This window comes from Nerophis ophidion, linkage group LG29 (assembly GCF_033978795.1).
Source record: "Nerophis ophidion isolate RoL-2023_Sa linkage group LG29, RoL_Noph_v1.0, whole genome shotgun sequence".
Lineage (NCBI taxonomy): Eukaryota > Metazoa > Chordata > Actinopteri > Syngnathiformes > Syngnathidae > Nerophis > Nerophis ophidion.
In genome coordinates, this window is record NC_084639.1 from 15,105,696 (window position 1) to 15,127,562 (window position 21,867).

Genomic DNA, 21,867 nt, shown 5'->3' on the forward strand with positions numbered 1-21,867 from the left:
ACCCTTCTGCTTGTGTCCCAGACTCCTTTGCACCTGGCGGTGATCACGCAGCAGAAAGAAGCGGTGGAGGTGCTACTCGCAGCCGGCGCCGACCCCGCGCTGACGGATCGTCATGGCAACACGCTGCTCCACCTGGCCTCCCAGCAGGATGGAGGGGAGATGGTGCACTTTTTATTAGGATACCGATCCATTAGAGGACTGCTGGAGACCTGCAACACAGCCGGTAAAAACACACACGCTAGGGCTGGACAATTCATTGAATTTGGATTTCAATTATGGCTTCTCAGCATGCAAATTCCGAGAATGGTATGTTAACGTAACATATTATGGTAAGAGTCATTCAAATAACTATAACATATGGAACATGCTATATGTTTACTAGGGCTGCGAATCTTTGGGTGTCCCGCGATTCCATTCAATATCGATTCTTGGGGTCACGATTCGATGATATATCGATTTTTATAGATTTGATTCTCGATTCACAAACGATATTTTCCCGATTCAAAAGGATTCTGTATTCATTCAATACATAGGATTTCAGCAGGATCTACCCCAGTCTGCTGACATGCTAGCAGTGTAGTAGATTTAAAAAAAAAAAAAGCTTTTATAATTGTAAATGACAATGTTTTATCAACTGACGGCGTGGCGAAGTTGGTACAGTGGCTGTGCCAACAATCTGAGGGTTACTGGTTCAATCCCCACCTTCTACCATCTTAGTCACGTCCGTTGTGTCCTTGGGCATGACACTTCACCCTTGCTCCTGATGGGTCCTGGTGAGCGCCTTGCATGGCAGCTCCCGCCATCAGTGTGTGAATGTATGTGTGAATGGGTCAATGTGGAAAGACTGTCAAAGCGTTTTGGGCTCTTTAAAAAGGGGTAGAAAAGCGCTATACAAGTACAACCCATTTACCATTTACCATGCTGGCAGAGTAGTAGATTTAAAAAAAAAAAAAAAGCTTTATAATTGTAAAGAACAATGTTTTATCAACTGATTGCAATAATGTAAATTTGTTTTAACTATTAAACAAACCAAAAATATGACTTATTTTCTCTTTGTGAAAACATTGGACACAGTGTGTTGTCAAGCTTATGAGATGCGATGCAAGTGTAAGCCACTGTGACACTATTGTTGTTGTTTTTTATTTTTATAAATGTCTAATGATAACGTCAATGAGGGATTTTTAATCACTGCTATGCTGAAATCATAACTAATATTGATACTGTTGTTGATAATATTCATTTTTGTTTCACTACTTTTGGTTTGTTCTGTGTCATGTTTGTGTCTCCTCAATTGCTCTGTTTATTGCAGTTCTGAGTGTTGCTGGGTCAGGTTTGGTTTTGGAATTGGATTGCATTGTTATGGTATTGCTGAGTAGTGATTTGTTGGATTGATAAAAAAAAAAATTATTATTATTATATATATTTTTTTTTAAATGAGAAATAATTCTGAATCGCACAACGGATTCGATTCGTATTCGAATCGATTTTTTCCCACACCCCTAATGTTTACCAAACAATCTGTCACTTCTAATCGATATATCAGATGAAATCTTCTTCCTCGATGTCGCTTCTAAACAACTCTGCCAACTCCAAAGGTATGCGCTGCTTCCTCTTGTCGTTTTCTGCTGCATATTTCACTACGTACAGCTTGTAATCTGCAGTACATGATCTCCTTTTCGGTGCCATTTATGTTCAGCCCTTCTCAGTTTTTATAAGTTACCACCAACGATGAAATTATCCATTTTAATAGCTACGACAGTAGCATATAGCAGTTAGCATTCCATGACCCACAATGCACCTCTGCCATGACCCTCCCCCACTGAATTCTTATCGGTTGACGTGTATGTGACGATGGCCGACTTGTGTGTGACGATTGCTAACATTTTCTACGTCTCTTCCGCGAATGAGATAAATAATATTAAAAAGTACATGATTTCCTTTTCGGTGCCATTTATGTTCAGCCCTTCTCAGTTTTTATAAGTTACCGCCAACGATGAAATGATCCATTTTAATAGCTACGGCAGTAGCATATAGCATATAGCAGTTAGCATTCCATGACTCACAATGCACTTCTGCCATGACCCTACCCCGCCGAATTCTTATTGGTTGACGTGTATGTGACAATTGCTGACGTGTGTGTGACGATTGCTGACATTTTCTTCGTCTCTTCCGCGATTGAGATAAATAATATTATTTGATATTTTACGGTAATGTGTTAATAATTTCCCACATAAGTCGCTCCGGAGTATATGTCGCGTCCCTGGCCAAACTAACCTACTCAGTTAGTGGTTAGAGAGTCCTCCCTGAGATGGGTAGGTTGGGAGTTCAAACCCCGACCAAGTCATACCAAAGACTATAAAAATGGGACCAATTACCTCCCTGCTTGGCACTCAGCATCAAGGGTTGAAATTGGGGGTTAAATCACCATAAATGATTCCCGGGCGCGGCACCACTTCTCCCCACACTTCCCAAGGGGTGATCAAGGGGATGGTTCAAATGCAGAGGACAAATTTCACCACACCTAGTGTGTGGTGAAATTTGGTACTCTAACTTTAACTATGAAAAAAACTGCGACTTATAGTCTGAAAAATACGGTAATTAAAAACAATATAGGTTGATTGGCAACACTAAATTGGCCTAATGTGTGAGTGTGAATGTTTTCTGTCTATCTGTGTTGGCCCTGTGATGAGGTGGCCACATGTCCAGGGTGTACTCCGCCTTCCGCCCGAATGTAGCTGAGATAGGCTCCAGCAACCCCGAAAGAGACAAGCGGTAGAAAATGGATAGATAGATGGATGGATGGATTGTTATTGTTATTTAAATGTATTCAGTGTACCGTATTTCCTTGAATTGCCGCCGGGGCGCTAATTAATTTAAAATCTCTTCTCACTCCTGCGCTCACAGAAGGCATGCAGTAAAAGTAATCATGCGCTAATTATTTTAAAACCTCTTCTCACTCCGGCACTTACCAAAGGTATGCAGTAAAAATTTGAGTGTGATGTAAGCTTGGACCTTAAATCCTACTAAATAGTTCTTAATCTTCTTCCCTTTATGCAATTTCAAATTACCGGTATTGAAATCAGCCTCCTCCATTTTGAAAATGATGACAGGGGAAGTGTCACTCGCGACGTCACGCGTTTGACCCGGCGGTAATACTAAGCATGCACTAATTATTTTGGGAAGCAAGTTTGACCCGGCAGTAATTCAAGGCAGGCGCATACTATATAGCCTTGCGGCAATTCAAGGAAATATGGTATTTTTTTTCTACTTATTGGTTATTCGTTAGTAATTTATATCCCGTTTTTTTAAACTATATTTAAAGTTAGGTTTTGGAGGTAAAATAAATGCCCATCTTTTCAAATTAATGAATAATCATGTAATTAATGGTGATTACGATATCAGTCTAAATGATTGCGATGATTTATTTTGCCATAATCATCCGGCCCTAACACACACACACGTTGGTGTTTGGACCAACCTCATGTCCCTCTGTTGCCGTGCTCACTAGGTCTGTGTGCCATCCACCTGGCGGTTCTGGCCAATCAGCTGACCTCTCTCAGGGAGCTGTTGGAGGGCGGAGCTAACGTGGAGGCTCAGGAGCGCAGCAGCGGAAGGACCGCCCTCCACCTCGCCACCGAGTACGACAACGTGTCGTTGGCGGGTTGCCTGCTGCTGGAGGTAAAACCCCAAGGTGTCCTCGCCAGCATCTGGTCGTGTGTCGTCACCTGCGCAATGTTTGCCGTTGTCAGGGCAACGCCGTGGTTGACTGCTGCACGTTCAATGGCTCCACCCCTCTTCACATCGCCGCAGGGCGAGGCTCCAACAAGTTAACCGCTCTCCTCATGGCTGCAGGTGCGTACATGTAACCCTTGATTTTTCTGAACCTGGCAAGCGTGCTACCTACCGGGCTATCAACCTGATAGCCAGCACTAATCTTGAGGTTGACTACGGCTGGCCGCCCTTCATACACACAACATGCTAAATGGTTAGCCTAGCTTTGCATCAACCTAATAAATCAATCAATGTTTATTTATATAGCCCTAAATCACAAGTGTCTCAAAGAGCTGCACAAGCCACAACAATATCTTAGGTTCAGAGCCCACATAAGGGCAAGGAATAACTCACAACCCAGTGGGATGTCAATGTGAATGACTATGAGAAACCTTGGAGAGGACCTCAGATGTGGGTGATCCCCTCCCCTCTAGGGAAGACCGAATGCAATGGACGTCGAGTGGGTCTAGCATAATAATGTGAAAGTCCAGTCCATAGTGGATCAAACATAATAGTGAGAGTCCAGTTCATAGTGGGGCCAGCGGTAGACCATCCCGAGCGGAGACGGGTCAGCAGCGCATAGATGTCCCCAACCAATGCACAGGCCAACGGTTGAGTCAGAGTCCCGACTCTGGACAGCCAGCACTTCATCCATGGCCACCAGACCATGGATGAAGTGTCTAGCAGGACCGATAATCAGCATTTAAGTTTTCTTGGCGTTAAGTTGCAAAAAGTTAGCAGACATCCATTGTTTAATTTCATCAAGACACGCTTCCAGCTGACTACAATCCGGGGTGTTGGTCAGCTTTAGAAGCATATAGAGTTGTGTGTCATCAGCATAACAGTGAAAGCTAACACCGTAGCTAAGGTCCTACTTGTATCACTGTGGACCACCATCTTGCATAATCCAACATGCTGATACTTGTCCAGGCGCAGATCCCAACAAAGAGAACCTAGAGCCACTCTTCTTCCGAGAAGACGAGGAGGAGGAGGAGGAAGATGAAGGATATGTTCCCGGCAGCAGCCCCATCAACATGGCTGCGTCCGCTCAGGTATGCTGCTAACGCTACACAAGCTCCTCCTCCCGTGTCACATGGTGCAAACACGTCGCCCGTCCATCTGCAGGTGCTGGAGCTTCTCAGCGGAAAAGAGTACCGTCCCAAATCACCCGGCCTGGCCGTCCCCCCTCAGGGTGAGTTCAGTCCGACGGTCGTCTTATCGGAGGCTCAACGCGTATGACGACATTTGTGTAGGCGACCTGGGGAGCCTCGGTGTCGACGTGAAGCGAACACTGTGTCGAGGTCTGGAGAGTGACGGATGCTGGGAAGATCTCGCCGACAGTCTGGGTCTTGGGATCCTCAAAGCCGCTTTCAGACTAAGCCCCTCTCCCTCCCAAACCCTGCTGGACAGCTATGAGGTAAACTTGACTATTTACTATTAGGTCTTTTTCCAGCAAATTTAAGTTCCTGGAAACTAGAGATGTCCGATAATGGCTTTTTTGCAGTTACCCGATATTCCGATATTGTCCAACTCTTAATTACCGATACCGATATCAACCAATACCAATATACAGTGGGGCAAAAAAGTATTTAGTCAGCCACCGATTGTGCAAGTTCTCCCACTTAAAATGATGACAGAGGTCTGTAATTTTCATCATAGGTACACTTCAACTGTGAGAGACAGAATGTGAAAAAAAATCCAGGAATTCACATTGTAGGAATTTTAAAGAATTTATTTGTAAATTATGGTGGAAAATAAGTATTTGGTCAACCATTCAAAGCTCTCACTGATGGAAGGAGGTTTTGGCTCAAAATCTCACGATAAATGGCCCCATTCATTCTTTCCTTAACACGGATCAATCGTCATGTCCCCTTAGCAGAAAAACAGCCCCAAAGCATGATGTTTCCACCCCCATGCTTCACAGTAGGTGTGGTGTTCTTGGGATGCAACTCAGTATTCTTCTTCCTCCAAACACGACAAGTTGAGTTTATACCAAAAAGTTCTATTTTGGTTTCATCCGACCACATGACATTCTCCCAATCCTCTGCTGTATCATCCATGTATCCATTTTGGTATAAACTCAACTCGTCGTGTTTGGAGGAAGAAGAATACTGAGTTGCGTCCCAATAACACCATACCTACTGTGAAGCATGGGGGTGGAAACATCATGCTTTGGGGCTGTTTTTCTGCTGAGGGGACAGGACGATTGATCCGTGTTAAGGAAAGAATGAATGGGGCCATTTATCGTGAGATTTTGAGCCAAAACCCCCTTCCATCAGTGAGAGCTTTGAATGGTTGACCAAATACTTATTTTCCACCATAATTTACAAATAAATTCTTTGAAATTCCTACAATGTGAATTCCTGGATTTTTTTTCACATTCTGTCTCTCACAGTTGAAGTGTACCTATGATGAAAATTACAGACCTCTGTCATCATTTTAAGTGGGAGAACTTGCACAATCGGTGGCTGACTAGTTTTTTTTTACTTTGCTTTCATATTTTGCGGTTTGTTGCATTTTTGTTGCGTTTCCCTTGATTGTAAAATATGTTGACGGGTGTGTAACGTTCATATGTTGTCAATATTCAGTGTTTTATCGTTCATATTTAATATTGTTAATCCCCCATTCTTTATTTTCATGTGCATTCTGGGTGTCTCATTCAGTAAAACAAAAGTAAAATTCCATTCTGTTTTTTAAGGCGGTCTGTCATAACGTTTTTAGCATTCAATCAGACGTTATTGTGAGGTTTTGTATTAGTTTTCCTAAAAATGTATTATTTTTCTCTAAATTTGGCCCCTTCGAGTCAAAATAATTGCCCAGGCCTGGTTTAGGGGTTCCTACTTTCTCCATAACTACAGTGCAAATGTTTACACGTTGTGTTAAAAAAACATGAAAACATCAAATTTTATGTGCAGTATTAGTTTAAAGGCCTACCGAAACCCACTACTACCGACCACGCAGTCTGATAGTTTATATATCAATGATGAAATATTAACATTGCAACACATGCCAATACGGCCTTTTTAGTTTACTAAATTGCAATTTTAAATTTCCCGCGGAGTTTCTTGTTGAAAACGTTGCAGAATGATGAATGATGACGCGTGTTTGTGACGTTATTGGTTGGAGGGGACATATTAGCCCAGCACCACTTGCGGCTAAAAGTCGTCTCTTTTCATCGCATAATTACACAGTATTTTGGACTTCTGTGTTGCTGAATCTTTTGCAATTTTTTCAATTAATAATGGAGACTATAAAGAACAATGCTGTTGGTGGAAAGCGGTGGATTGCAGCTGCCTTTAGCACGAGATACAGCCGGTGTTTCTTTGTTTTTGTTGTGAAGCTTTAACACAGAGCGGTCAAGCGAACATGTTTCTCTACGTCAATACATAAGTTTTTGGATGGGAAAATTGTCGGCTCTTGCCGGAGACATCAGTGGATTATGGGACCTTCTCCTGTAGCTGTCAAAAAGCAGCTGTGATCTTTGCTCCTCATCAGCTTTCTCTGACACAGTGGTGTTCACCGCAGCCATCTGACTTTCAGGTATGACTTTACTCATCTAATCTCCCTAAAACACTATTAAAACGATAAGGGATTTTCCAGAATTATCCTAGTAAATGTGTCTTAATTACATCTGAAACGCTACCACTGCCGCCGCTTTTTTTTTTAGTTCCTCACCAACTTTCCTTATCCACAAATCTTTCATCCTCGCTCAAATTAATGGGGAAATTGTCGCTTTCTCGGTCCGAATAGCTCTTGCTGCTGGAGGCTATGATTATAAACAATGTGAGGAGCCCTCACACCGGTGACGTCACGCGCACATCGTCTGCTACTTCCGGTAAAGGCAAGACTTTTTTGTTACAGACCAAAAGTTGCAAACTTTATCGTCAATGTTCTCTACTAAATCCTTTCAGCGAAAATATGACAATATCGCGAAATGATCAAGTATGACACATAGAATGGACCTGCTATCCCCGTTTAAATAAGAAAATCTCATTTCAGTAGGCCTTTAAGAAGACTGTGTTCTATTGTTGTGATTTAGATGAAGATCACAACTCGTTTAATGCCCGAATTATGCAGAAATCTAAACAATCCCAAAGGGGTTCCATACTTTTTCTTGCAAATGTATGCAGTATATAATAACTGGGCATTACTTTTGTTTTAAGTTTCATTAAATTACATTTGCTTTGGTTAAATGTTCACACACGTCACCTTTGACCCCTGCAGGTGTCTGGTGGGACAGTCCACGACCTCACGGCTGCCCTGAGGTCAGTAGGCCAATGTAAAGCACTGAGTGTCCTGGAGGAGGCGCTGTGTCACCAAGACAACGAGGCGGCAGGTAAGCAAATGTGGGTCAGCTGCGTGGCCACACGCTCTCTCACGGGCGCCGTCGTCTCCGCAGGCGACGCCACGCACGCCCAGCTGCGGGATCTGAAGTTTGACAACCGGGTGGACAGCGGCGTGTGCGACAGTGGGGTGGAGCTTTCCACAGCGTAGTGCGACCATCGAGTGTGGAAAGGAAGTGTCCTCAAATACAACCTCCTTCCCTCCTAATGCCACTTGAAGCCTATTGTGACGTTCAATGTCTCCTTCATAGCAGGACGTTTGAGTTTTGTGTGGACACATGTTATTTTATTTGTTCCTTTTACTCCATGAAGTTTTGACACGGATCACAAAGACTCTGATCTATTTATCTGGACGTTTTATTAATAAAGTTTTTTTATACGTCATGTTTGGTGACAATCTTCCAGCTTCTAGAACATTTAGTTAAAAACGAGTGCAATCAACTCAACAGAGGAAAAACAAAGAAAAAAAGCAACGAGTGAACCAATCGGCTGCTGTCAAGTATCGTCAAGTGCAAAAAAAAAAAAAAGGGGGGAGGAGTGTGGCGAGGAAGACCTCTGCTTCTCTAACAAGTAAACATGGCCGTCCAGGACCTCTTAACATGCATCCCTCTTCTGTCCGCTCTGAAGCTCCGCCTCCATGTGACAGCGCCTGGATGACGTTGAGGTTAAAAAATGTGAACAAAGTGCTGTGATTGGCCAGTGAGAGTCGAGCGGGATCACATGGCGTATTTCTGAGTCCAGTCCTGAGCGGTCTTGTTGTACCTGCAACACACACACCATGTTTAGTCACGGGAGAGGAGAGACCGCACGTGTGCTCACCTGACGGGGTCCGTCTTGTAGATGCGAGCGATCTCCGGCACCAGCGGGTCGTCAGGGTTGGGGTCGCACAAGAGCGAGCAAATAGACAAGAGGACTGCGGACATGAAGTGGAGGACGCCACCCAGTGGCCGTTAGCAGTCACACACTCTGAGGCTTCTTACCTTTGGAGATGGTTAGCGCAGGAGACCACTGGGACCTCAGGATGTCCAAGCAGATGCTGCCATTACTGTTGATGTTGGGGTGGTAAATTCTGGTTGTGAACGCCACCTGGTGCACACACACACACACACACGCACGCACACACACACACGTTCATGCTTGCCACACCATTTTTGGTCTGCTGACATCTGTGTTGTGTTTACTGACCTTGGGAGGTTTGAAGGGGTAATCTGTAGGGAAGTGGATGGTGAGGAAGAAAACCCCTCCCTGGTAGGGGCTGTCAGGCTGACACACACACACACACACACACACACACACACACACACACACACACACACACACACACACACACACACACACACACACACACACACACTGAGCATAGATGTTGATGTGAAGTTGGCCACCGTTATCGTTGCAAATATTAAAATAACATTGCCACTGCAAAAATTGTCATTTACAGATTTTGTTATTAACTTGTAGTTAACATTATTCTTAACTAGCTCCCCACCTTGTCAAAATCTCCCCAAACTTGTCCCAAATGTTTTTATCTATTATAGATTTTATGTTAAAATGTCATAGTTTTTATGTTAACGTTTTATACTTTTTATGTTAACGTTTTATAGTTTTTATGTTAGTGTTGTTTGGAACCAGACCCCTAAGTGTGTGAAAATCTCCCCAAACCTTTTCCAAAATTTGTGCTACAAAATTTTTTATCGATTGTAAATTTTATGTTAACATTTCATAGTTTTTATGTGAACGTTTCATCATTTTTATGTTACCGTGTCATAGTTTTAATGTTAGTGTTATTTAGAACCAGGACCCTAACTGTGTCAAAATCTCCCCAAACTTTTTCCAACATTTGTGCTACAAAAGTTTTTATCTATTGTAAATTTTATGTTAACATTTCATAGTTTTTATGTTAATATTATATATTTTTTATGTTAACGTTTCATAGTTTTCATGTTAATGTTTCATAGTTTTAATGTCGGTGTTAGTGTTATTTAGAACCAAGCCCCTAATTGTGTCAAAATCTCCCCAAACTTTTTCCAAAATTTGTGCTACAAATTTTTTTAGCGATTGTAAATTTTATGTTAACATTTCATAGTTTTTTGTTAAAATTATATATTTTTTATGTTAACGTTTCATAGTTTTAATGTTAGTGTTATTTAGAACCAAGCCCCTAACTGTGTCAAAATCTCCCCAAACTTTTTCCAAAATTTGTGCTACAAAAGTTTTTATCTATTGTAAATTTTATGTTAACATTTCATAGTTTTTGTTAAAATGATATATTTATTAAGTTAACGTTTCATAGTTTTTATGTTAACGTTTTATAGTTTTAATGTTAGTGTTATTTAGAACCAGGACCCTAACTGTGTCAAAATCTCCCCGAACTTTTTCAAAACATTTGTGCTACAAATGTTTTCATCTATTATAGATTTAATGTTAACATTTCATAGATTTTATGTTAACGTTTCATAGTTTTCATGTTCGTGTTATTTAGAACCAGGACCCTAACTGTGTCAAAATCTCCCCAAACTTTTTCCAAAATTTGTGCTACAAAAATTTTTATCGATTGTAAGTTTTATGTTAAAATTTCATAGTTTTTGTTAAAATTATATATTTTTTATGTTAACGTTTCAAATCTCCCCAAACTTTTTCCAACAATTGTGCTGCAAAAATTGTTTTGTCTAACCATTGTAGTTTTTGTTTTAATCGTTTTAAAGTTCTGTTATTCACTTGTAATTGTTCATAACCAGCCCGCCACCTCGTCAAAATCTCCCCAAACTTGTCTCAAACATTTGTGCTACTAAGGTTTTTATATATTATGATTTTTATGTTAACGTTTCATAGTTTTTATGTGAACGTTATATAGTTTTTATGTTAACGTTATATTGTTTTTATGTTAACGTTTAACAGTTTTTGTGTCAACATTACGGTATATATTTTTTATGTTACCATTTTATAGTAGTTATGTTAACGTTTCATAGTTTCAATGTTAACATTGTATATTTTTAATTTTAACGATTCATAGTTTTGTTAGGAACTTGTAATTGTTCATAACCAGCCCCCTCTTATCAAAATCTGCCCAAACTTGTCTCAACCTTTGTGCTACTAAGGTTTTTATAAAATATATAGTTTTTATGTTAACGTTATATATTTTTTGTTACCATTTCATAGTTTTTATGTTAACATTATTTTTTATGTTAACATTTCATTGTTTTTATGTTAACGATCCATAGTTTTTATGTTAACGTTATATATTTTTATGTTAACGTTTCATAGTTTTAATGTTAGTGTTATTTAGAACCAGGCCCTTAATTGTGTCAAAATCTCCCCAAACTTTTTCCAACATTTGTGCTACAAAAGTTTTTATTTATTGTAGATTTTATGTTAACATTTCATAGTTTTAATGTTAATGTTATTTCGAACCAGGCCCCTAACTGTGTCAAAATCTCCCCAAACTTTTCCCAACATTTGGGCTGCAAAAATTGTTTTGTCTAACTATTGTAGTTTTTGTTTCAATCGTTTTAAAGTTTTGTTATTCACTTGTAATTGTTCATAGCCAGCCAGCCCGCCACCTTGTCAAAATCTCCCCAAACTTGTCTCAAACATTTGTGCGACTAAGGTTTTTATGTGAACGTTAAATAGTTTTTATGTTAACGTTATATTGTTTTAATGTTAACCTTTGACAGTTTTTGTGTCAACATTATATATTTACCTTTTTATAGTACTCATGTTAACGTTTCATAGTTTCAATGTTAACATTGTATATTTTTCATTTTAACGATCCATAGTTTTGTTATGAACTTGTAATTGTTCATAACCAGCCCCTCCTTGTCAAAATCTGCCCAAACTTGTCTCAAACTTTGTGCTACTAAGGTTTTTATAAAATATATAGTTTTTATGTTAACGTTATATATTTTTTGTTACCGTTTCATAGTTTTTATGTTAACGTTCCATAGTTTTTATGTTAACGTTATATATTTTTTGTTACGTTTTATAGTTTTTATTTTAACGGTATTTATTATGTTAACTTTTCATTGTTTTTATGTTAATTTTATCGTTTTTATGGTAATGTTATTTTTTATGTTAACATTTCATGTTTTTATGTTAACATTTCATGTTTTTATGTTAACATTTCCTAGTTTTCATGTAACGTTATATATTTTTTTTTATCTTACCTTTTCATAGTTTTTATGTTAATGTTATATAGTTTTGATATTAACATTATATATTTTTTATTTTAACGTTTTATAGTACTTATGTAAATGTTTTGTATTTTTCATTGTTTACATTTTATATTTTTTATAGTACTTGTTAGTGTTTTGTATTTTTCATATTAACGTTATATTGTTTTTATGTTAACGTTTAATATTTTTATGATACCGTTTTATAGTACTTATGTTAACGTTTCATAGTTTTAATGTTAACGTTGTATATTTTTCATTTTAACGATTCATAGTTTTGTTATGAACTTGTAGATGCTCATAACCAGCCCCCCTAGTCAAAATCTGCCCAAATTTGTCTCAAACTTTGTGCTACTAAGGTTTTTATAAAATATATAGTTTTTATGTTAACGTTCCGTAGTTTTATGTTTACGTTATATATTTTTGTTACCGTTTCATAATTTTTATGTCAACGTTATTTTTTATGTTAACATTTCATTGTTTTTATGTTAATGTTATATAGTTTTTATGTTAACATTTTATTGTTTTTATGTTAACATTTTATTGTTTTTATGTTAACGTTTTATAGTTTTTATGGTAACGTTATTTTTTATGTTAACATTTCATTGTTTTTATGTTAACGTTATATATTTTTGTTACGTTTCATAGTTTTTATGTTAACGTTATTTTTTTATGTTAACATTTTATAGTTTTTATGGTAACGTTATTTTTTATGTTAACATTTCATTGTTTTTATGTTAACGTTTCATAGTTTTCATGTTAACGTTATATATTTTTTTATCTTACCTTTTCATAGTTTTTATGTTAATGTTATATATTTTTAAAATTAACGTTATTTATTTTTTATTTTAACGTTTTGTATTTTTCATGTTAACATTTTATATTTTAATGTTAATGTTTCATAGTACTTATGTTAGTGTTTTGTATTTTTCATATTAACGTTTTATATTTTTTTGTGTTAACGTTTTATATTTATGTTAAGGTTTCATAGGATTATTAACTTATAATTATTCATAACCAGCCCGCCACCTTGTCAAGATCTCCTCAAACTTGTCCCAAACATTTGTGCTACTAAGGTTTTTATGTTAACTTTTTATAGTTTTTATTTTAGCGTTTTATAGTTTTTATGTCAATTTCCTATAGTTCATTTTAACATTTCATAGTTTTTATGTCACCATTTTATAGTTCGTGTAATCAACGTTGTGTAACTCGTCCCAGTAGTGAAGGATTTTTTTTTTTGTCTATCATTTTTATGTTGTTTTAATTTTCATAACCCGCCCTTTGATCTTATCAAATTCTCCCCAAACTTGTCCCATTTTTTGGTCCTAATACAGTTTTTATGTTCTATAGTTATTATGATAACCTTATAAATGATTCTTAAGCAGCCCCATAGCCTTGTACCAAATGGTTGTGATGCAAAAATATTTTGTCAAACTATTATTAGTTTTCAAATTACTAGGGTATATAGTTTATATAGTGCTTTACATTATACGTCACATTCACCAAAGCATATTTGCAACTATAAGACACGTTAGCATAAAGCAGCAAGTATCAAAACCATGATTTTTAGGTATAACCTACAAAATTAGCTGAAAAGCTAGCATAAAACGTAATATTTACGTATTTTGTTTATTTTAGGCATACAATGTTGTATTAAATTTCACAGAAGCATCCCAACTTTTGTTTTCGTACTGCTAAATGGTGAGATATACAAACTATCAACATGATAAAACAATCACTTACTGTACAATGTCTGCTGTCACTGGGATAAAGACTGATAGGATGTTTACATGACAAATGCAAGGCGGGTAAAGTGATGCTCTACCACAGGGGTCACCAACGCGGTGCCCGCGGGCACCAGGTAGCCTGTAAGGACCAGATGAGTAGCCCGCTGGCCTGTTCTAAAAATAGCTCAAATAGCAGCACTTTACCAGTGAGCTGCCTCTATTTTTTTAAATTTTATTCATTTACTAGCAAGCTAGTCTCTCTTTGCTCAACATTTTTATTCTAAGAAAGACAAAACTGAAATAGAATTTGAAAATCCAAGAAAATATTTCAAAGACTTGGTCTTAACTTGTTTAAATAAATACATTTTTTTTTTTTTTACTTTGCTTCTTATAACTTTCAGAAAGACAATATTAGAGAATAAAAAATCAACCATAAAAATGATTTTAGGATTTTTAAACATATACCTTTTTACCTTTTAAAATCCTTCCTCTTCTTTCCTGACAATTTAAATCAAGGTTCAAGTATTTTTTTTATTGTAAAGAATAATAAATACATTTTAATTTCATTCTTCATTTTAGCTTCTGTTTTTTCGACGTAGAATATTTGTGAAATATTTCTTCAAATGTATTATGATTAAAATTTAAAAAATTATTCTGGAAAATCTGTAGAATCAAATTTAAATCTTATTTCAAAGTCTTTTGAATTTCTTTTAAAATTTTTGCTCCGGAAAATCTAGAAGAATTTATGATTTGTCTTAGTTAAAAATATAGCTTGGTCCCATTTGTTATATATTCTAACAACGTGCAGATTGGATTTTAACCTATTTAAAACATGCCATCAAAATTCTAAAATTAATCTTAATCAGGAAAAATTACTAATGATGTTCCATGAATTCTTTTTTAATTTTTTTCATAAAGATTCGAATTAGCTAGTTTTTCTTTTCATTTTTTTCGGTTGAATTTTAAAGAGTCGAAATTGAAGATAAACTGTTTCAAAATGTTTTCATTTTTTTTGTGTTTTCTCGTCCTTTAAACCGTTCAATTAAGTGTCTTTTTCATCATTTATTCTCTGCAAAGAACCTTCCATAAAAGGAAAAAAAATGTATGATGGAATGACAGACAGAAATACCCATTTTTTTTAATATATATATAGATTTATTTATTAAAGGTAAATTTAGCAAATTGGCTATTTCTAGCAATTTATTTAAGTGTGTATCAAACTGGTAGCCCTTCGCATTAATCAAAGTAGCTCTTGGTTTCAAAAAGGTTGGTGACCCCTGCTCTACCATCTGAGCCACAGGACCCAACGGTTTATAATTTTTTATGTTATGAAAGTGTTATTCATAAACAGTATAAAAGTTGGACAAAACATTTAGCAGCAAAATTAGGAAGATTTTTCACCAAGTGGTGGGAGGGGCCAGGATGTCACTGGTCAACAAACGTATTTTAGAAAACACTGCGGTTTTAATACTTGCAATGATAAGGGGCCCCGACTTCACACAGGCGCATGAATCATGTGTTTGATACTTACAGGTCCCATTATTGTGGCCTGCCAGTGAAACACTGAGGAGACAAGGAGCATGAAAGTGAATAGAAGTGGTGTCGACAAGGGGAAGGGACAACTTCTTACTGTCTTCGTCCACGGGTCCAGCAGAACATTGGGCAGGAGGGTCTCTGGACAGGTCTGTCAGCTCCTGACACAAGTGTCAAAAAAATGTGTCAAACATTGTACAAAAAACTGACAACAATCTTTTTATATAGAACTGCATTTACGTGGAATCACAAAACTACAAGGAATCGAAAATTGGTAGTGTTGAGCAAGCCTGGAGAGCCCGAAGCTAAAGCTACGCTAACGCCAAAACGGTGATGTACCCTGATGTATTAACATAATTCATTTTTTTGTTAGTAACGTTTATACTTTTTATGTTAAAGTTTTATAGTTTTTATGTTAACGTTTCATAGTTATGTTGTTAACCCTTTCATAGTTTTTTATGTTAATGTTTCAGTTTTTATGTTAACGTTTCAAACACATTATAAACATCGAGTCAAATCAGCTGTTATTTTCCGTTTTTTCGACTGTTTTCCGTACCTTGGAGACATCATGCCTCGTCGGTGTGTTGTCGGAGGGTGTAACAACACGATCAGGGACGGATTCAAGTTGATTTTCGAAGAATGTGCATCGATTAGCACGGCATGCTAATTGATGCTAACATGCTATTTAGGCTAGCTGTATGTACATTTGTAGCTATATTTGCATCCAGCCTTTCCCTCCACCCACATTTAATGCCAAACAAACACTTACCAATCGACGGCTTTAAGTTGCTCCAGTGTCACAAGATGCGAAAGTCCCGATCGATTAGTCTGCACATTTTACCGACGATGCTAAGGCAGACATGGCCGAATAGCGTCAATAGCTATTCGCTCAATAGCTTCAGTTTCTTCTTCAATTTCATTTTCGCTATATGCCTCCATACTTCAACCATCCGTTTCAATACATGCGTAACCTGTTGAATCGCTTAAGCCGCTGGAATCCGAGTCTGAATCCGAGCTAATGTCGCTATATCTTGCTGTGCTACCCGCCTGGATAGCATGTATATCACTGGATGACGTCACAGGAAAATGGACAGTGGCTTCACAGATAGCGAAAATCAGACACTTTAAAGGCCTACTGAAACCCACTACTACCGACCACGCAGTCTGATAGTTTATATATCAATGATGAAATATTAACATTGCAACACATGCCAATACGGCCTTTTTTGTTTACCAAATTGCAATTTTAAATTTCCCGGGAGTTTTTTCTTGAAAACGTCGCGTAATGATGACGTGTACGCTTGACGTTACGGGCTGTTAGGAAATATTAGCGCTGCACACACACACAGCTATAAGTCGTCTGCTTTAACCGCATAATTACACAGTATTTAGGAGATCTGTGTTGCTGAATCTTTTGCAATTTGTTCAATTAATATTGGAGAAGTCAAAGTAGAAAGATGGAGTTGGGAAGCTTTAGCCTTTAACCACACAAACACACGGTGATTACTTGTTTAAAATTCACGGAGGTGAAACTTTACTATGGATCACTGCGAACATGGATCCCGACTGAATGTCAAGCAGCAGGTTTCGGTGAGAAAATTGTGGTAAAAAGTTGCTTCTTACCGGAGATCAGCTGAGCTTGTGCCGCCCATACAGCTGCCATCGACTTCCCTGAGACATTGGTGTCAAGACACCCGTGGAAACACACCTCCGATTATCAGGTACTATTAAACTCACTAAAACACTAGCAACACAATAGAAAGATAAGGGATTTCCCAGAATTATCCTAGTAAATGTGTCTAAAACCACCTGAATCCGTCCCAATGCAATCGCGTTTTTTTTTTTACTTGTTTTTTTTCTAGTCCGTCGCTATCAATATCCTCAAACACGATTCTTTCATCCTAACATGTGACGTCATCGTCTGCGACTTCCGGTAGAGGCAGGGCTTTTCTCTTAGCACCAAAAGTTGCAAACTTTATCGTGGATGTTATCTACTAAATTCTTTCAGCAAAAATATGGCAATATCGCGAAATGATCAAGTATGACACATAGAATGGACCTGCTATCCCCGTTTGAATAAGAAAATCTTATTTCAGTCGGCCTTTAAAGCCTTTTTTCGGGATATTCTATGATGGGTAAAATTTTGAAAAAAACTTCGAAAAATAAAATAAGCCACTGGGAACTGATTTTTATCGGTTTTAACCCTTCTGAAATTGTGATAATGTTCCCCTTTCATAGATTTTATGTTGTTAACGTTTGATAGTTTTTCTGTTAACATTTTATAGTTTTTATGTTAATGTTAGTAATTTTTCATGTTAACTTTTCATATCTTTTATATTAACGTTTTATAGTTTTTATGGTAACGTTACATATTTTTTATGTTAACGTTTCATAGTTTTTATGTTAACGTTTTATATTTCTTATGTTAACGTTTATTTCTTCTAAACGTTTCATAGTTTATATGTTAATGTTTTATAGTTTTAATGTTAACGTTCTCCCCGTGAATGTGTGGGTTCCTTCCGGGTCCTCCGGCTTCCTCCCACTTCCAAAGACATGCACCTGTGGATAGGTTGATTGGCAACACTAAATTGGCCCTAGTGTGTGAATGTGAGTGTGAATGTTGTCTGTCTATCTGTGTTGGCCCTGCGATGAGGTGGCGACTTGTCTAGGGTGTACCCGGCCTTCCGCCCGATTGTAGCTGAGATAGGCGCCAGTGCCCCCACGACCCCAAAAGGGAATAAGCGGTAGAAAAAAAAATACAAAATGTTAACGTTTCATAGTTTTTACCTTAACATTTCATAGCTTTTATGTTAATGTTTCATAGTTTTTATGTTAACGTTTTATAGTTTTTAGGTTAACATCAATACATTTTTTATGTTGACGTTTCACAGTTTTTATGTTAACGTTAATATATTTATGTTAATGTTTCATAGTTTTTATGTTAACGATTTATATTTCTTGTGTTAACGTGTTACAGTTAGGTTAACGTTTCAGTTTTATAGTAATGTTTTATAGTTCATATGTTGTGAATGTTTTAGTTCTTATGTTGTTAACGTTTCATAGTTTAACGTTTCATAGTTTTTAACGTTTCATAGTTTTTGTTAACGTTTCGTAGTTTTTATGTTAACGTTTTAGTCTTATGTTAACGTTTCATAGTTTTTATGTTAATGTTTTATAGTTCTTATGTTGTTAACGTTCCATAGTTTATATGTTAATGTTTTGTAGTTTTTATGTTAACCTTTCATAGTTTATATGTTAACGTACCTAGTTTATATGTTAACGTTTCATAGTTTTTATTTTATATTTTTTATGTTGTTAACGTTTCATAGTTTATATGTTAGTGTTTTATAGTTTTTATGTTAATGTTTCATAGTTTATATGTTAACGTTTCATAGTTTATACCTTAACGTTTCAGTTTTTACGTTAACGTTTCATAGTTTTTATGTTAACGTTTTATAGATTTTATGTTAAGATTAATATATTTTTTTATGTTGACGTTTCAGTTTTTACGTTAACGTTTCATAGTTTTTATGTTAACGTTTTATAGATTTTATGTTAAGATTAATATATTTTTTTATGTTAACGTTAATATATTCATGTTGTTTCATAGTTTTTGTTAATGTTTCATTATTTTTATGTTAACGTTTTATAGATCTTATGTTGTTAACATTTTATAGTTATGTTAATATTTCATAGTTTATATGTTAATGTTTATAGTTTTTATATTAACGTTTTAGAGTTCTTATGTTAAGGTTTCATAGTTTTTTATGTTAACGTTTTAGTTTTATGTTAATGTTTCATAGTTTTTATCCTGATGTTTTATAGTTTTTATGTTAACGTTTTACAGTTATGTCAATGTTTCATAATTTTTATGTAAATGTTTTACAGTAATTAGGTTGTTAACGTTTTATAGTTCTGTTAACGTTTCATAGTTTTTATGTCAATGTTTTATAGTTCTTATGTTAACGTTTCATAGCTTATTTGTCAATGTTTTACAGTTTTTGTGTTAACATTTTATAGTTATGTTAACGTTTCATAGTTTTTATATTAACATTTTAGTTTTATGCTAATGTTTCATAGTTTTTATCTTAATGTTTTATAGTTCTGTCAATGTTTCATCGTTTTTAAGTTAACATAAAAACAATGAAACGTTAACATAAAAACAAATAATGTTTCATAGTTTTTATGTTCACGTTTCATAGTATTTATGTTAACATAAAAACCATGAAACATGAACATAAAAACTAACAATGTTTCATAGTATTTATGTTAACGTTAATGTATTCATGTTGTTTCATAGTTTTTGTTAATGTTTCATAATTTTACGTAACGTTTTATAGACCTTATGTTGTTAACGTTTTATAGTTATGTTAACATTTTAGTTTTATGTTAATGTTTCATAGTTTTTATCCTAATATTTTATAGTTTTTATGTTAACGTTTTACAGTTATGTCAATGTTTCATTTTTATGTAAATGTTTTATGGTAATTAGGTTGTTAACGTTTTATAGTTCTGTTAACGTTTCATAGTTTTTATGTCAATGTTTTATAGTTCTTATGTTGTGAATGTGTTATAGTTCTTATGTTAACGTTTCATAGCTTATTTGTCAATGTTTTACAGTTTTTGTGTTAACATTTTATAGTTAACGTTTCATAGTTTTTATATTAACATTTTAGTTGTATGTTAATGTTTCATAGTTTTTATCTTAATGTTTTATAGTTATGTCAATGTTTCATCGTTTTTATGTTAACATAAAAACAATGAAACGTTAACATAAAAACTAATAATGTTTCATAGTTTTTATGTTAACATTTCATAGTTTTTATGTTAACATTAATATATTCATGTTGTTTCATAATTTTCTGTAACGTTTTATAGACCTTATGTTAACGTTTCAGTTTATATGTTAATGTTTTATAAGTTTTATATTAACGTTTTATAGTTGTTATGTTAACATTTCATAGTTTTTATTTTAACGTTTCATAGTTTTTATGTTAACATTTTAATCGTTTTTATATTACGTTTCATAGTTTTAATGTTAACGTTTCATAGTTTTTTGTTAACGTTTTATAGTTGTTATATTTTTAACGTTCCATAGTTTTTTTTAACGTTTCATAGTTATTATAACATTTTAATAGTTTTTATGTTAACGTTTCATAGTTTTGGCATTAACTTGTAATTATTCATAACCATGCCCACCACCAAACTTGTCCTCCAAAGACATTATGTTAACATTTTATAGTTTTTTATGTTACTAACGTTTCCTGGTTTTTATATTAACAGTTAATTAACGTTTATAGTTTATATGTTAACATTTAACAGTTTTTTTAACATTTCATAGTTTTGTTATTAACTAGTAATTATTCATAACCCCCCCAACGGCAAAACGGTGGTGATGTAGCCTGGCGGGTCACGTGACACACGGTACCCGCTTCTCTTCGTGACGTCACGCTCCCAAAGCACGATGACGTCACGCGCTAGCAAGTAGCCAGCTGTTAGCATAGCGGTTGCGCCCCGTCGGGCGGGCAAATGTCAGCAGAATTCCTCGTAAAAAGCAAGCCGGGGCGGTTACCTTCGAAATCCGCTTCAAAGCCATTGCGATGGCGCCAAAGGAGCCGCTGTCGAGGAGGAGGAGGAAAAAGAAGAAGAGGAGGAGGAGGGCAGGCCAACAAGGCGACAAGCTAGCATGGAGGACGCCGCTGGCTACGGGAAGGCACCGAGGACGCTAAGCTAGGCGGCTAGGCTAGCGGCCCACATTGGTGGCTGAAATGTCGACAAGTGTAAAAGTGTCCTGCCCGCGGAGACACCGGAACACCTCAGCGGAGCCAAAATGTCCTCGGGAACACACAAAAGGACCGGCAGGATGTCTTGTTTCCCTGCCGCTGTGAAGAAACACACCTCCCGGGCAGCGTCACGGGGGGGCGGGGCCAGTGCGGGGCCCACTTCATTAGGTACACGGCCAGCTTACACACTTGCGTTTGTAACAACGTCGCTGTTATCATTTTGTTCACAACCGCACTCAACACGCTTTCTGAATAGAGATGAACGTCTCTGTGGAAGCGAACGTTGAGAAGAGATCCGATTCCCAATTGGGAGCCGTTTAAAGCCCATGCAAATTTAGCCTCGACAATTGCACCACTCTGCACATGCGTGTCACCCAAATCTGGACTAGAAAATTAGTTTGATTGATTGATTGATTGAAACGTGTATTAGTAGATTGCACAGTACAGTACATATTCCATACAATTGACCCCTAAATGGTAACTGTCATGATCCGCTATTCGGATCATGACATATTCTGGTTTTGTTGTGTTTTGTATATCA

At 36.4% G+C, this 21,867-nt stretch overlaps 2 protein-coding genes across 6 annotated transcripts in view; one reads left to right on the forward strand and one right to left on the reverse strand.

Moving 5' to 3' along the window:
• nfkb1 (nuclear factor of kappa light polypeptide gene enhancer in B-cells 1) overlaps nucleotides 1–8,498 on the forward strand; it is a 68,579-nt gene extending 60,081 nt beyond the window's left edge. For 4 of the 5 annotated variants that reach the window (XM_061891894.1, XM_061891892.1, XM_061891895.1 and 1 more), the window contains 7 exons: nucleotides 22–223; nucleotides 3,509–3,678; nucleotides 3,750–3,852; nucleotides 4,702–4,823; nucleotides 4,897–4,963; nucleotides 5,025–5,188; nucleotides 7,996–8,498. In XM_061891894.1, coding sequence (XP_061747878.1) covers nucleotides 22–223; nucleotides 3,509–3,678; nucleotides 3,750–3,852; nucleotides 4,702–4,823; nucleotides 4,897–4,963; nucleotides 5,025–5,188; nucleotides 7,996–8,265 — 1,098 coding nt within the window. In that variant the 3' untranslated portion in view covers nucleotides 8,266–8,498. The remainder of the gene's footprint in view (nucleotides 1–21; nucleotides 224–3,508; nucleotides 3,679–3,749; nucleotides 3,853–4,701; nucleotides 4,824–4,896; nucleotides 4,964–5,024; nucleotides 5,189–7,995) is intronic. The other variant, XM_061891896.1, reaches the window with a different exon arrangement.
• LOC133546067 (ubiquitin-conjugating enzyme E2 2-like) lies at nucleotides 8,454–21,460 on the reverse strand. Its single transcript, XM_061891898.1, has 7 exons — nucleotides 21,116–21,460; nucleotides 15,641–15,704; nucleotides 15,542–15,573; nucleotides 9,300–9,377; nucleotides 9,095–9,200; nucleotides 8,934–9,027; nucleotides 8,454–8,876 (listed from the first exon to the last, which is right to left on the reverse strand). Exons 1-7 carry the CDS (start codon nucleotides 21,137–21,139, stop codon nucleotides 8,831–8,833), a joined length of 444 nt encoding a protein of 147 aa, XP_061747882.1. The 5' UTR covers nucleotides 21,140–21,460; the 3' UTR covers nucleotides 8,454–8,830.
• Nucleotides 21,461–21,867: the final 407 nt, after the last annotated feature.